This window comes from Astatotilapia calliptera, chromosome 1 (assembly GCF_900246225.1).
Source record: "Astatotilapia calliptera chromosome 1, fAstCal1.2, whole genome shotgun sequence".
Lineage (NCBI taxonomy): Eukaryota > Metazoa > Chordata > Actinopteri > Cichliformes > Cichlidae > Astatotilapia > Astatotilapia calliptera.
The window spans coordinates 31772123-31784965 of record NC_039302.1 but is presented as its reverse complement, the minus strand read 5'-3'; the positions used below and the strand labels follow the sequence as shown (position 1 = coordinate 31784965).

Here is a 12843-nt window from a genome sequence, read left to right as displayed (position 1 = left end):
TTTTTGTAGAGTTCTATATTTTGGTATCGGCGGTACTGTCTGTAATTGATCCTGTGACATTTTGCAGAGAGCCATTTGCTGGGGTTATTTTTCAGTATCACTTTGTAGCGCACCGTCTGTCTACTCTTTATGATAATCATACATAAAACATGATTTGTTAGAAAACTGAAGGGATGTTTAAAATGAAACAATGCATTTGTTATAGCCATACCTTTGCTTTTATGGTAGATTTAAAAAAACAGAACAACACAAAACTCTCCTTTCTAGTCTTAAGTAGCACCAGACCTAATGTTTAACCACAAAATGTATTAACTCAGAAAACAATAGTTCTTTTTCTGGGAATGTACGATCTCCCCCTCTCAGTGTTGCTTTCGTACAGTAAAACTTTATAGACCAGCAGTAAAGTAAGTAGCAGTGTGACAACCTGTTAGCTGGTTGGTGTGAGTTTTCCATGACTCAGTGCCCTCCAGCTTTTTGAAGTCTAAATCCTCCTCACAGTGATGTGTGATAATGGCCTCCGCGTTTCTGTGGGTGCTGTGGGGCTTGAGGCAAAGTATTGTGCACACCTAAAGTGAGAGGAAAAGTTGGAAAGGCAAAATCAGTCTACCGATCATCACCTGTTTTGCCAAACTATGCCTCATGCTGGTTCGGTTTTATTCCACATAGATTCCAGCACAGTGCCTCCTTTTAAATCCTTCACTTTGTAGTTTGTTTGGTTTAGAGGTTGTCTTTGTCTAAAAAGAATCAGCCCACTGACTGCCTCAGTAAATAAAATACTTCTCAAGAGGTTAAAAAGAAAACAAATGTGAACAAATCTATTTTTACACTGAACATAAAAGTACATAAATGCATGTTTTTGCAATTAGTTCTCATCAGAGGGGCTGGCAGCTGTCCTTTGTTGTCTGTGCTTTGATCAAAAGCCCTAACATTTCACTTCTGACCTTGGCAAATACTTCTAATAGTTATAATACTTTTAATGTAGTTCACTACATCTTAGTTTATGTAGTGAATACTAAAGGGCGAGACATGGATCACGGCTTTAGGGGGTTAGAGGCATTAGGGGTCCATCTTTGTTTTAGAGCTAAATGACACTTGTTGGGGAAACTTTTGTTAAAGGCTAACAAGCTAAGGGGAACTTGCACTATTCTCTTATGCACTACAGCTCTGTGTGCTCTACTTTATCCCTCTCCCCTCTCACGTACACAAGGTGAAACTACTTGAGAAACTTGTAAGGACACATATGAGTCCAAAATGCATTAAATGCTGTGACACCGCACTGAAATTAAACAAGGACACACAAATTAGGTAAAAAAATGGGGTGACCCAGAAGACAGTGGTGAAGGAAACTGATCACTGGATGGATTGCCATTATTGTCAGTGTGCCCTCAGAGGATATAACCTGTTACTCTTATCTCCTAACTTTTTCCTACAAGTTCCATGCTCACTCCCCGTTTTGTTCAGATGACAGAATGTTTGGGTCACCAAGATGTATCTAGAAGTTGTGAAAGGTTTCTATAGGTGCACCTGAGGAAGGGTAATTAACAGTTGCTTAAGGTCGTTGCTTTCAGCTGCTCTTGAATGAGTTGTTGGTTAGTTGTCATCTTCAGCTTGTGTGGAAAATGTGCAGGTCTCACAAGGAGTTTGAGAGACAGTTGTACATCACACTGACATCGATTAGTCCTTCTTCTATTGCCTTCACATAAAATATAAAAATATCTAGATAAATAAACCTTATATGGAAAGATATCAATGCATTTAAATAAAAAAAGACTGTGTGTATAGTGGGAAAGGGGCATTGTATACCCAGATGATTGCCAAGAAAAAGAACAGAACAGAAGTACAAAGGATGCCCAGTTTGTCATTAGTCACACTAACTTCACCACCTTGGCTCACCTACTTCTAGCGCCCTACTTCATGTACTCATGGGTAGGACCACATCATCCTTGAACTCAATCTTCAAGTTTCTAGATGTACCTTGCACAACATACTCAACACACACATGTTGACCAAAGGTTTCCACAGACTGTCACATCTCATCTCAGGAAGCATCAAAAGTGGCAATAAATGCCTATAAAAGTATTCAAAAGTGCCTTTTTGTAGTAATTTCTTGCTACTTTAGGTTTTATTTTATTTCATTTCACTTTTATTAAACAAGGAATTCTCTTGAGATTAAAATCTGTTGGTCAAGGTACAGCTGGCCAAGAAGGAACACCATTACAAAATTATGGATTATAAAATCCGTACACCGTGAATGCACATTCACAGACAAGGTAAAGTCATAGTACAAAATACAAAGTCCACTGTGCAACACATAGTGTTGCAGATGGAAATGACATGTTTTTGCAGCTGATTAAAAAATCTTGAAAGTCATAAACATTATAACTGCTAAATACAGGTTTTTGGCATTGTCATCATGATTCTGTTGGTCTGAAGCACAGCTTCACCTCACGTAGTTCCAGACTCTTGTTTCATGAAGAGTTATGTTACTACAGTACTTGTAAAACCTTGTCATCATTAATTATGTCCTTTGTTTGACAAGTTATTTTATCACATAATGTATTTGATCAACTGACACGGTGTACATGTTTTATGTACGATGTCTTTGATAGTCGAATAGTTTCTAACCCTTTGATGTTGATGCGTTACGAAGGGTTGATAAAAACATACAGCGAAACGAAATACTGTGGTTGTAATAAATGGCTGCAAGTGTAACAACAGCCTCAACGCTGTGCAATCAAAACTTTATTGCACTGTTAACCTAAGCTTGGATCGAACGTGACTCAAGTGTTTACTTTGTCACACCATGTTAAGTTGCCATTGAAATGAGAGCTGCAAGGCAAACACACTCTGTCAGCAACAGCACGGCTCAAATGTACTGTCAATATTTAAAAAATGTACTGGATAAACCTTTAGGTATCGCTATTGCAGAGCTGGAAACCACTGATATTCTTAACAGCTATTTATTGCTAAGGGTGGGTCCATGAGTTATGAATTCTCCATCATTTTTAAACAAGGTTTTGTTGTCTAGCTTCTAAAGATCAGGCAGGACCGTTTGGATTTAGCCGAGAATGCGATTGTAAAGACGAAATAGTTCTGGTTCCTGACCAGAACTTTAAATTAAAGGACACAATACAGCTTTAGTTGCAATTGTGGCTTCTGCTAAATATTCTTAAAAAAAAAAATGAAGAAGCTGGGATAAAAGTTGCTTTTTTTTTTCTTTTGCATTCATTCTGACACAAACCTCATTTTCTATCTTGTTATAATCAGATGGACCTCTTTGCATCTCTCAGCAGTGCCTTTTTGAGTCACTTCCAGTTTAGTTTTGACCTGGTCAACTATATCTATTTAAAGATGCAAAACTCGCAATGTTTCTGTAGGTTAAGTTATGGAAAGACTTAAAGGTTGTTGAAGTTCCGTTTTTCTCTAGATGGCTCAGCTGCTCTGATTACTAAGAGATGTTTTCATGGTTAAAAATTTTCTTCAGACTGGGACAACCACCTCACTCATGTTTTTCATTTGATTTATATTTAACATTCAAGGAAATTCCCTGCAATAAGATTCATATTTTTCACAATTTTGTCATTGGCATGATGGTAAAATAATAAATAATGAAAAATACTGGGATCATACCTTTTGCTGCAGTTGAGCAGCTGTATTATATAGCAGTGAAATACCTGAGGTGTTACATATTTACTTTTCGATGTAACTGATACTGACCTATGTTTTATTTTGGGTTTTTTTTGTTTTTGTTTTTTCTCCTCCCCTGCAGTCTGTGGACCCAACATTGATATTGGCAATGACATCACTGAATTCAGGCGTCTGGAGAACTGCACAGTGGTGGAGGGCTACTTGCAGATCCTCCTCATTGGTGACAAAAACAACAACATCAACAACCAGGAAGTCTTCCGCTCCCTCAGCTTCCCCAAGCTGACCATGATCACAGACTACCTGCTGCTATTCCGGGTATCCGGCCTGGACAGTCTGAGCACGCTCTTTCCCAACCTCACTGTCATTCATGGTCGTAACCTCTTCTACAACTACGCCCTGGTGATTTTTGAGATGACCAGCCTGAAGGACATCGGCCTGTACAACCTGAGGAACATCACCCGTGGAGCCATCCGTATTGAGAAAAACCCTGAGCTCTGTTACCTGGACTCCATCGACTGGTCCCTCATCATGGATGCAGAATTCAACAATTACATTGCTGGAAACAAGCAGTCGAAGGAGTGCAGTGATGTTTGCCCAGGTATCATGGAGAACAACCCCCAGTGCAGCAAGACCATGTTCAACAACAATTATAACTACCGTTGCTGGAACTCCAATCATTGCCAAAAAGGTAAGGAAAGTGTTACAGACAAAAACTTATCAGGGATTTAAAATGTAAATATCATCCGGGCAGCCTTTGGTCTGATTAGTGTAGATTTGAATTTACCAACCTGTCTGTTTAACTGCTTTATTGTATTTTGACGCAAGGAAGGAGGAAAGCTGGGAGGATGTTTTTATGCAAGATTAACTTGTCTGCAGATCTTTGCATTACAATTTCCCAGATGTTTATCTGCAGAGCTCAACAGTGGCATCATTTTTGGCTCAGCCCATGGTTTTGTTGTGTAAGGTTTAGGAACTACTAGTCTGTCTAATGCTAATGTATACTTGCTTGTTTAGAAAAATATGTTTTAAATGTTTCCAAAAAGAAACAGTAGCTCACATATCGCAGTCAGATGTTTTGTATGGTCCAGTAGTTCTCACCTGCCTTAAAAAATGAAAACACTAGGTGAAGGAGTAAATGTTACAGAGCTTAATTAAACCGCTCCGGTTACGATGAGTGCGAAGGCGGCCTTTAATTTTGTGTTTATGACTGCAGCGTTTTAGATGACTTGTTTTGCTGGTGCTTTTCAGACGATGTGTTTTGGCTGACTGTGTGCGTGTGTGTCTGTCTGTCTGAATTGTTTCCCTGGTGACTGGCGCCTTGCTGCAGACTCAGCATGTTGATGTTTTCTGCCTTGTGACATAGAACTGTCGCTGGGCTCGCTTGGACTATAAGCACGCCTGTATACATGCGCGCGCACACACGGTAATGATCATCAAATGCATTCGCAGCACATACAGAGATATAGACACATAAACAGGTAAATTACATATGCAGATATCTCTGACAAGCACATCTACGCATGGCCTGCTTCGTGAGTTGTTGGATTGACAGCGTGTGGGCATGATGGGAAAGAAATCAGAAGGTGAACTGAGCTGGAGGAGGATGTGTCGGATGGATGGATGTGGATGGAGGAGGTGTTAGGTGGATGAGAATAATGCTTACTGTTTGTCATTCCTCTTGAGAAATGGACAGTCTTTGTCTAGAGACTTTTCCTTTTCTTGCATTAGACACAAGGAGAAAGTACAAGATAATTTTATCATTCAGTACTTTATGAACGATGACCTAGAAAATTTACCACAAGCAATCTGTCTAAAGTTGTGTCTTGCAGGAAGGCCATGTGCCGCCCCACCTGCTGCTTCATGAAGTCAGCAACTTTTTTGTCTTAGTATACCAGTTGCACAGTCAGCGAGGAGATCAAGTGTCGCGCTGTACAGAAACAATAAGGTTTCTTCCGATAAAAGGCCATCTTTCTGTCTTCACTCAGAGATAGTAATATTGTTTTTCAAGGGGCAGAGGAAAATGAAGGACAGTAGATTAGGTTCACTGATGAACAATGGCACTGGGTAATATTTTATACATCAAGTCTGCGCACATTCAACAATGCCATGTTTGTTTTGTTGCATCAATAAGTCCAGTGCTTTAAACTGCAGCGGTAGTCTTTGTTCTGGTCAGGCACATGAACCAGTTCTCCAACCTCTCTAGTTGAAGGAGCTATCGTCACCAGCTGCAGCGCACATTTCTCCAGCCACTAAAGGAGGGACACTCTGGAGCTGCCTGCACATAATGCTCACTGTCGCTGCCCAACGGCACATGCCTAAAGTGACATTTCAACTGCTGGCAGGCACTTTGTGGTCTCTTCAGCTTGTCTTACACCACTTAAGTTTTGTAACCTGGTACATGTGGTGTCTTTAGGTGATATATCAATGGAGGACAAAGAGATTCACAGATAACTAAGAGGGAGACCCTGCAAGAGCTGGAAAAGATCAGACAAATAATAATAACAATAATAATAATAGTAATAATTCTTTATTTAAAAGGGACCGTACAGTTTAACATAGTCAAAGTATAAAACATGAAACTGATGTACTGCACAAAAGTTTATGGCTATTGCTAATTTCCAACCATTGTCCCTTGTTGGGCTGCCTTTATGGAAAATGTTGTCCAAATTTAGATCTGCGATATGACATTTTGCTATTATATTATATGGTATAGGGCTGTGCGATATGACCAAAATTTCATATCCCGATATAAGGCATCTATCGTCCCGATAATGATATAAATCACAAAAATTTAACATTTTCTGTAAATTCTGTGAATCTCGGGCAGCTCGACTTGCGTGAAGTGTTTCCAGCTGGGCGTCGTGTACCTGGAGTCGAGTTTTTTTAACGCTGTATGAAACCATACATTTTTAGACTTAAGTTTTAACGGCTGCTGTTTTCTTTGTAAGTATTTATTAGGGAAAAGTCTGTTGTAACGTTTGAGTCTAAGGTTTATTTTTTAGCACCTGACGGCTCTTTTTTTGCTTCTCATCCGTAAATAATCTGCTCTTTCACGTGATTCAGTTTATTTTGAAAAGTCTCAACAGGATGACTTACTGTCTGGAGATATGGGGTAATGCATATAAAACGAACACTCTTCCTATTTTCAAGTTACAAAAAAAAGCTATAAGAATTATAAACCAATCAAACTATATAGAACCAACTAACATTTTGTTTATTAATCTGAATACCCTGAAATTTTATGATTTAGTTGAATATAAAATGGCACAGATAATGTATAAAGCACAAAATAACTTGCTTTGCCCCAGTACTCAGAAGCTGTTCAAAGTCAGAGAGAGTCAATATGACTTAAGGGGAACAGATTTCTTTAAAAAAAAACAAGATAAGGACAAATATAAAGCAGAGATGTGTTTCTGTTAGAGGAGTTAACCTGTGGAATAGTTATGACAGTGATTTAAAAAGGTGTAGTTCATTTTCCTTGTTTAAAAACATGTTTAAAAATAGAGTAATAGAAAAATATATAAATCAAGAATGAAAAGAGCAAAAAGGAGAAAAAAAAATAACCTCTTGATTCTTTTGCTTTCATGTAGTTACTTATCTAAGGTGGAAAGTTTTTTTTTTTTCTTTGTTTTTTTTTTTGTTTGTTTGTTTGTTTGTTTGGTTTTTGCTTTGTTTTATTATTTTCTTCAAGCCCTGTGTACAGGAGCTGCATACAAAAAGATATTTTGTGAAAAGGGTTGGCGTAATAAGCAAATGCTTCAGCCAATACCTTTTGATTAGCCTTGTCTCATGCTTTCTTTCTTTATGGTAGATTTTTGTTCTGTTTTCACTGTTTTTTTTTTTTTTTTTTTTGTTTTGTTTTGTTTTTTTCACTGTTTTCACTGAGATTTGAATTTGAATGCTAATCAATAAAATCAAATCAAAATCAAATCAAAAATCAAATCAAAATCAAAAAAGGATCTTGCGCTTTATTGTGAAAGGTTTATGTGGTAAATAAACAAGCGGACACACTAACGACAACGCATAAAAACAGGCGCTTGTCCGTCCGTAGTGTGGTTATATTAAATATACGAGAAAGAGAGAACTTTAAGAAATTAATATAGCCACTACAGTGACCATCGAAACGATGAAAAAATATTGCCGTAAACAGTTTATTTTGCGACACCACAAAACAAACGATGGCGTAAAATGAAACGATAGATGTTTTTATATCGTCATCCGATATATATCATTATATCGAACAGCCCTATTATAGTAATGTGATTACTATCTTGTCTTTGGATGTATCTATTAAGACACTCTGGGACCAGCCTATTTATACACTTGAAGACTAATTTAACAAAACACAAATGATTGAAACTCTTAAAACTAAGTAAATTATATTTCATTAAAAGTTGTGATGCATAAAGTAATTAAAGTAGGAGTGGGTATCATCACTGATTTCTAGAATCAATTTGATTCAAAAGGTCCAGATTCGATTAGATACACGATTCGATTAGATTCAGTTTTGACTCAGACAGTTAGAAATATTATAATTCTGATCATTTATCAGTACTGACAGTTGTGAGACCTAATCAGAGGTGTAAGCATCATAGCAGATGCCTTTGTGCCAAAGTAACTGAGGATAAAACACAGAAAAACATGAAGGAGATTTTCCTGGCCTGGCTTTATATAGTAGATAACCTTAAAAATATTTTGCAGTAGAACAAAAACAGAAGAAAACAAAGAATCAACACATGAACATTACATGATGGTGCTGAAGTGAAGCAGAACAAAGTTACAGAGGTTTTATTAGAGACGCAGCTAAGCATTTTGCAATTTGGCGTAATTTTTAAAAAAGTTTAAATTTCTTTGGTATTGAACAGCAGAAATTAGGCTTTCTTGTTGGAAGTCATTTAAAAAAAGAGAAGAAAAGAAAAGAAAACAGCGGCCGACAGTGCTGTGAACAACGGTACACTGGTGGTTAATAAGTAAGCAAATAATATAGAAAACGGAGATTTGAGATGGGAAACTGTTCTTGAAATACACTGAGAGAAAAAGAGAGACAGAGCTGTGCAGGAATTGTGATTTTTATTGCAGTGGAAGCAAAGCAGCAAAAGTAAGAGGGAATTCATGACGATGTTTATGTGAAGCGTAGTTTTGATCTTCTTTTGGTGCTGGTTCAGTCAGTTTTGGTTGGAGAGTGACAAAACCTGCAGCTTCAGAATCTGTGAGCTGTTGGCTTTCAGCACCGGCAGCGTGCCTGTGTACATGCCGTTGGGTGAGAACGCCGACAGCTCACAGATTCTGATGCGTCGGGTCCGCGCTTTGTGTTTACGTCTTTTTGCGGAATCCGTCTGGGATTCAGGTCTGGGGAACGGATGGGCCAGTCCATAGCATCAATGCCTTCGTCTTGCAGGAACTGCTGACACACCCCAGCCACATGAGGTATAGCATTGTCTTGCATTAGGAGGAACCCAGGGCCAACTGCACCAGCATAAGGGGTCTGAGGATCTCATCTCGGTCAGTCAGGCTACCTCTGTCGAGCACATGGAGGGCTGTGCAACCCCTCAAAGGAATGCCACCCAACACCATTACGGACCCACTGCCAAACCGATTATGTTGGAGGTTGTTGCAGGCAGCAGAACGTTCTCCACGGTGTCTCCAGACTCTGTCACGTCTGTCATATGTGCTCAGTTTGAACCTGCTTTCATTTGTGAAGAGCGCAGGGCGCCAGTGGCGAAGTTGCCAATCTTGGCGTTCTCTGGCAAATGCCAAACGTCCTGCACGGTGTTGGGCTGTAAGCACAGCCCCCCACCTGTGGACGTCGGGCCCTCAGGCCACTCTCATGGAGTCTGTTTCTGACCGTTTGAGCAGACACATGCACATTTTTGGCCTGTTGGTGGTCATTTGAGAAGGCTCTGGCAGTGCTGCTCCTGTTCCTCTTTGCACAAAGGTGGAGGTAGCAGTACTGCTGCTGGGTTGTTGCCCTCCTACAGTCTCCTCCACATCTCCTGATGCACTGGCCTGTCTCCTGGTAGCGCCTCCATGCTCTGGACACTACGCTGACAGACACGGCAAACCTTCTTGCCACAGCTCGCATTGATGTGCCATCCTGGATCAGCTGCACTACCTGAGCCACTTGTGTGGGTTGTAGACTCCGTCTCATGCTACCACTAGAGTGAAATCACCGCCAGCATTTAAAAGTGAACAAAACATCAGCCAGAAAGCATAGGTACTGAGAAGTGGTCTGTGGTCACCACCTGCAGAACCACTCTTTTATTGGGGATGTCTTGCTAATTGCCTATAATTTCCACCTGTTGTCTGTTCCATTTGCACAACAGCATGTTAAATTGATTGTCAATCAGTGTTGCTTCCTAAGTGGACAGTTTGATTTCACAGAAGTGTGATTGACTTGGAGTTACATTGTGTTAAGTGTTCCCTTTATTTTTTTGAGCAGTTTGGTTTTGTGAGGTTTAACCTGAGAGTCTGGTGTCTCGATTTTATATTTAAAAATTGATTCAGGATTTTAATGAATCGATGTCGCTTTGTTCAAGCTAAAATCGATTTTAATCGGAAAATCGATTATCGAAACCCACCCCTAAATTAAAGCATTCAAAGTAAAATGCTGCACAAGTGTGACATTAACATAAAAGGACTTGTAGTTTAAAGTGCTTTGAATGGTCAGTAAGACTTAAAAATGCGAGTACATTTCATTACATTTTGCGCAACCATTATTAACAATAACAGTGGCGTAGGAGTGCCGTGATCATTCATGGGTGCACAATAAAAGTTAAAATCTGTTGAAAAATAAACTTAGGTGGCTGTTACTAGACCTCAGCTGTAAAGTAAGTGTGTGTGTGCGTGTGCGCGCTGTATCTACAGCAAATGTATCTGCATATTTTTTTAAATTAATAATTTAATCCTAAATGCCTCAGTACTTAATTTACCAGTGCCACTGCGAAAGTTGCTTCCACTGCTACTTCAGCTGCTAAACCATCTGCTGCTACAACCAGTACTATTACTTCTGCTTCTCCCACAAAGACTACAAGTTCTGCTGCTAAAACCACTGTTAACACTACTGTAAGAAGTGCTAGTACTCGGGGCCACATTCCTCTTGTTTGCAGCTGTATGAGGTCAGAGCAGAACACACAGACACAGACAGACAGAGACCTCTGCTCTGCTATACTGTTGGCTAACTGGTGCCAGCACATTTAACGTGGTGTCTGGGTGAAAAGTCTGTTGTTTTCCAATTACCGGTAATTTCACCACTCATGTTCCAAAGCATCTAAGTTGCTGTTTACCCCCAGCAACAATATTTCAGAACCTGACTAACTGGACACTTTTAGTCATGACTTGTGTATTTTTGTTCAGCTGGCATCTTCGTGCCTTTTTGTTAACTAGACTAAAGATAGGGTGGCGAATGACCCTGCAAAGATGCGTAAGTAGTCTACCAGAGGCTCCAGAGGGAGTGTGTCAGCCAGGGCAAATGGGCCATCAGTTGCTGCCGCCGCTGCCTTAAAACAGAATTGATCTCAGACAACATGAGCACTGCTGCTCTCACTGCAGAGACTGCGTGTTGTGCTATTTATTAGGCACTTTATTGGAAAAGTCTGCTGGTAGTAAAGCTAGGCTTCATTAAGTGAGGAAGGCCAATGGCTGGAGTAGTTGAGCAGGCTGACCAAGCATGTTGTCTGGCCACTCCACTACCTGCAGCTCAGAGGCTTTACGTGCAATCCTGTGTGTTAATAGTATGTAGCAATAAATAGAGCAAAACTTGGTTCTGTTTATGCAATTGTAGCAGCAAACATTGCGGCCACACAGGATCATACTTCATCATCATGATTTGTCTCCTGTGATAACGCCCTGTATCAAGCTTCAGTAATCTTATCTGGAAGCTATTGTTTAAATATGTGTCTGGCTCACAAGCCTGTTGTGCCAGCACTTTGTATTCAAAGGCATTTTATTTCCAGACACAGTCATTCATGGGATCAATATATGACGAGAGAGAAGAGTGCCAACCCTGTTTTCAGAGAGTTTATATAAAGGACGTGCCTTTAGACTGAACTCATTCATAAAACTGTTACAGCGAAAAGAAGGTTCAAAGCCTGCTTTCTTCTCTGGGAAAGTTTGGTGGGGGGGGGGCTGCATTCTCCTGTGTTTACTTCCTCATTTGTTTTTTGGAATCTGGTTTGGGTGTTTTTGTCTCCTTCATAACTCATGGGCTGCTTCTAAAGAAGAGCCATGTCCGAGCATGCTGGGAAGCAAACACGTTGTTTCAGTCGCGCTCTCAAGCACACGAATCCACACACTCTCTCACACATCGAACAGCATGGGGGATGTTTTCCGGTGCTTTGTACGGTCTGAGGAGATGAAAGCACATCATTAAAGTACAAAGTAGGACTTCTGGGATTTACTGGAAGGAATTTTTGTCTTTTGTTAACCCCTGGCTGAGGGGATTACACATTAAACTAGAAGGATTGTCTTTAGCGGTGCTGCTCATTCAGTTGTTAACTTAGTTTACAGTACCTGGCGTGTCAGTATTGGAGCGTTTATATTTATAGTCCTTAAGCTAGCATGCCCTCCTGATGAGGCAGTGTGCATTGTGCGTTAGTATTATTAGTATATATACAAAAGGAATGTGCTTATGTGCACATCAAGATAAAAATCAAGGATGGAAGCAATTTTCCAAACCTGTTTGTAGAGTTTGAAAGTTTCTGTCTTTGGTGACCTATAGCGGTAGACTCAAAAATGCAGTGGCATAGACTATTTGACACAATTTCACAGACATTTTGAGAAGACTTTTTTTGACTTCTTACCATGAATGGGGAAAATAAATGATTGTGGGCTAGTAAAACCTAGAATTTGTATCACTATATTTTTTAACATTCTGCTGTTTTTATATGGGATCATCAAAATCAATATTTGCGCAAGTGATTCTTTATATAATTTTGCAGGCCCATTGCTGTATTATCAGCAATTAACTGCAATTACAAATTGCATGTTATTTGCCTATTTACCCTATTCAATCGCAGACAAATATGAGACTGATAGCAGACTGTGTTGGGTCTGCGCTTCCACAGGCCCCGCTGGTTTAGAGACTTATTCCCGTTAATGAAACAAGACGAACAGCAATTGATCGATTTTACTTGCTAGCAAGGGAGGCTGGTCGGAACCAGGCTCTTGGAGCTGAACGCTCCTCACCTGTTTCCTAGC

At 39.8% G+C, this 12843-nt stretch overlaps 1 protein-coding gene across 2 annotated transcripts in view; it reads left to right on the top strand.

Annotated features, from left to right (window-relative positions):
- Positions 1–12843, top strand: part of LOC113026105 (insulin-like growth factor 1 receptor) — a 58604-nt gene that overhangs the window by 6016 nt on the left and 39745 nt on the right. For both annotated transcript variants that reach the window (XM_026174558.1, XM_026174548.1), the window contains one exon: positions 3770–4336. In XM_026174558.1, the coding sequence (XP_026030343.1) occupies positions 3770–4336 (567 nt within the window). The remainder of the gene's footprint in view (positions 1–3769; positions 4337–12843) is intronic.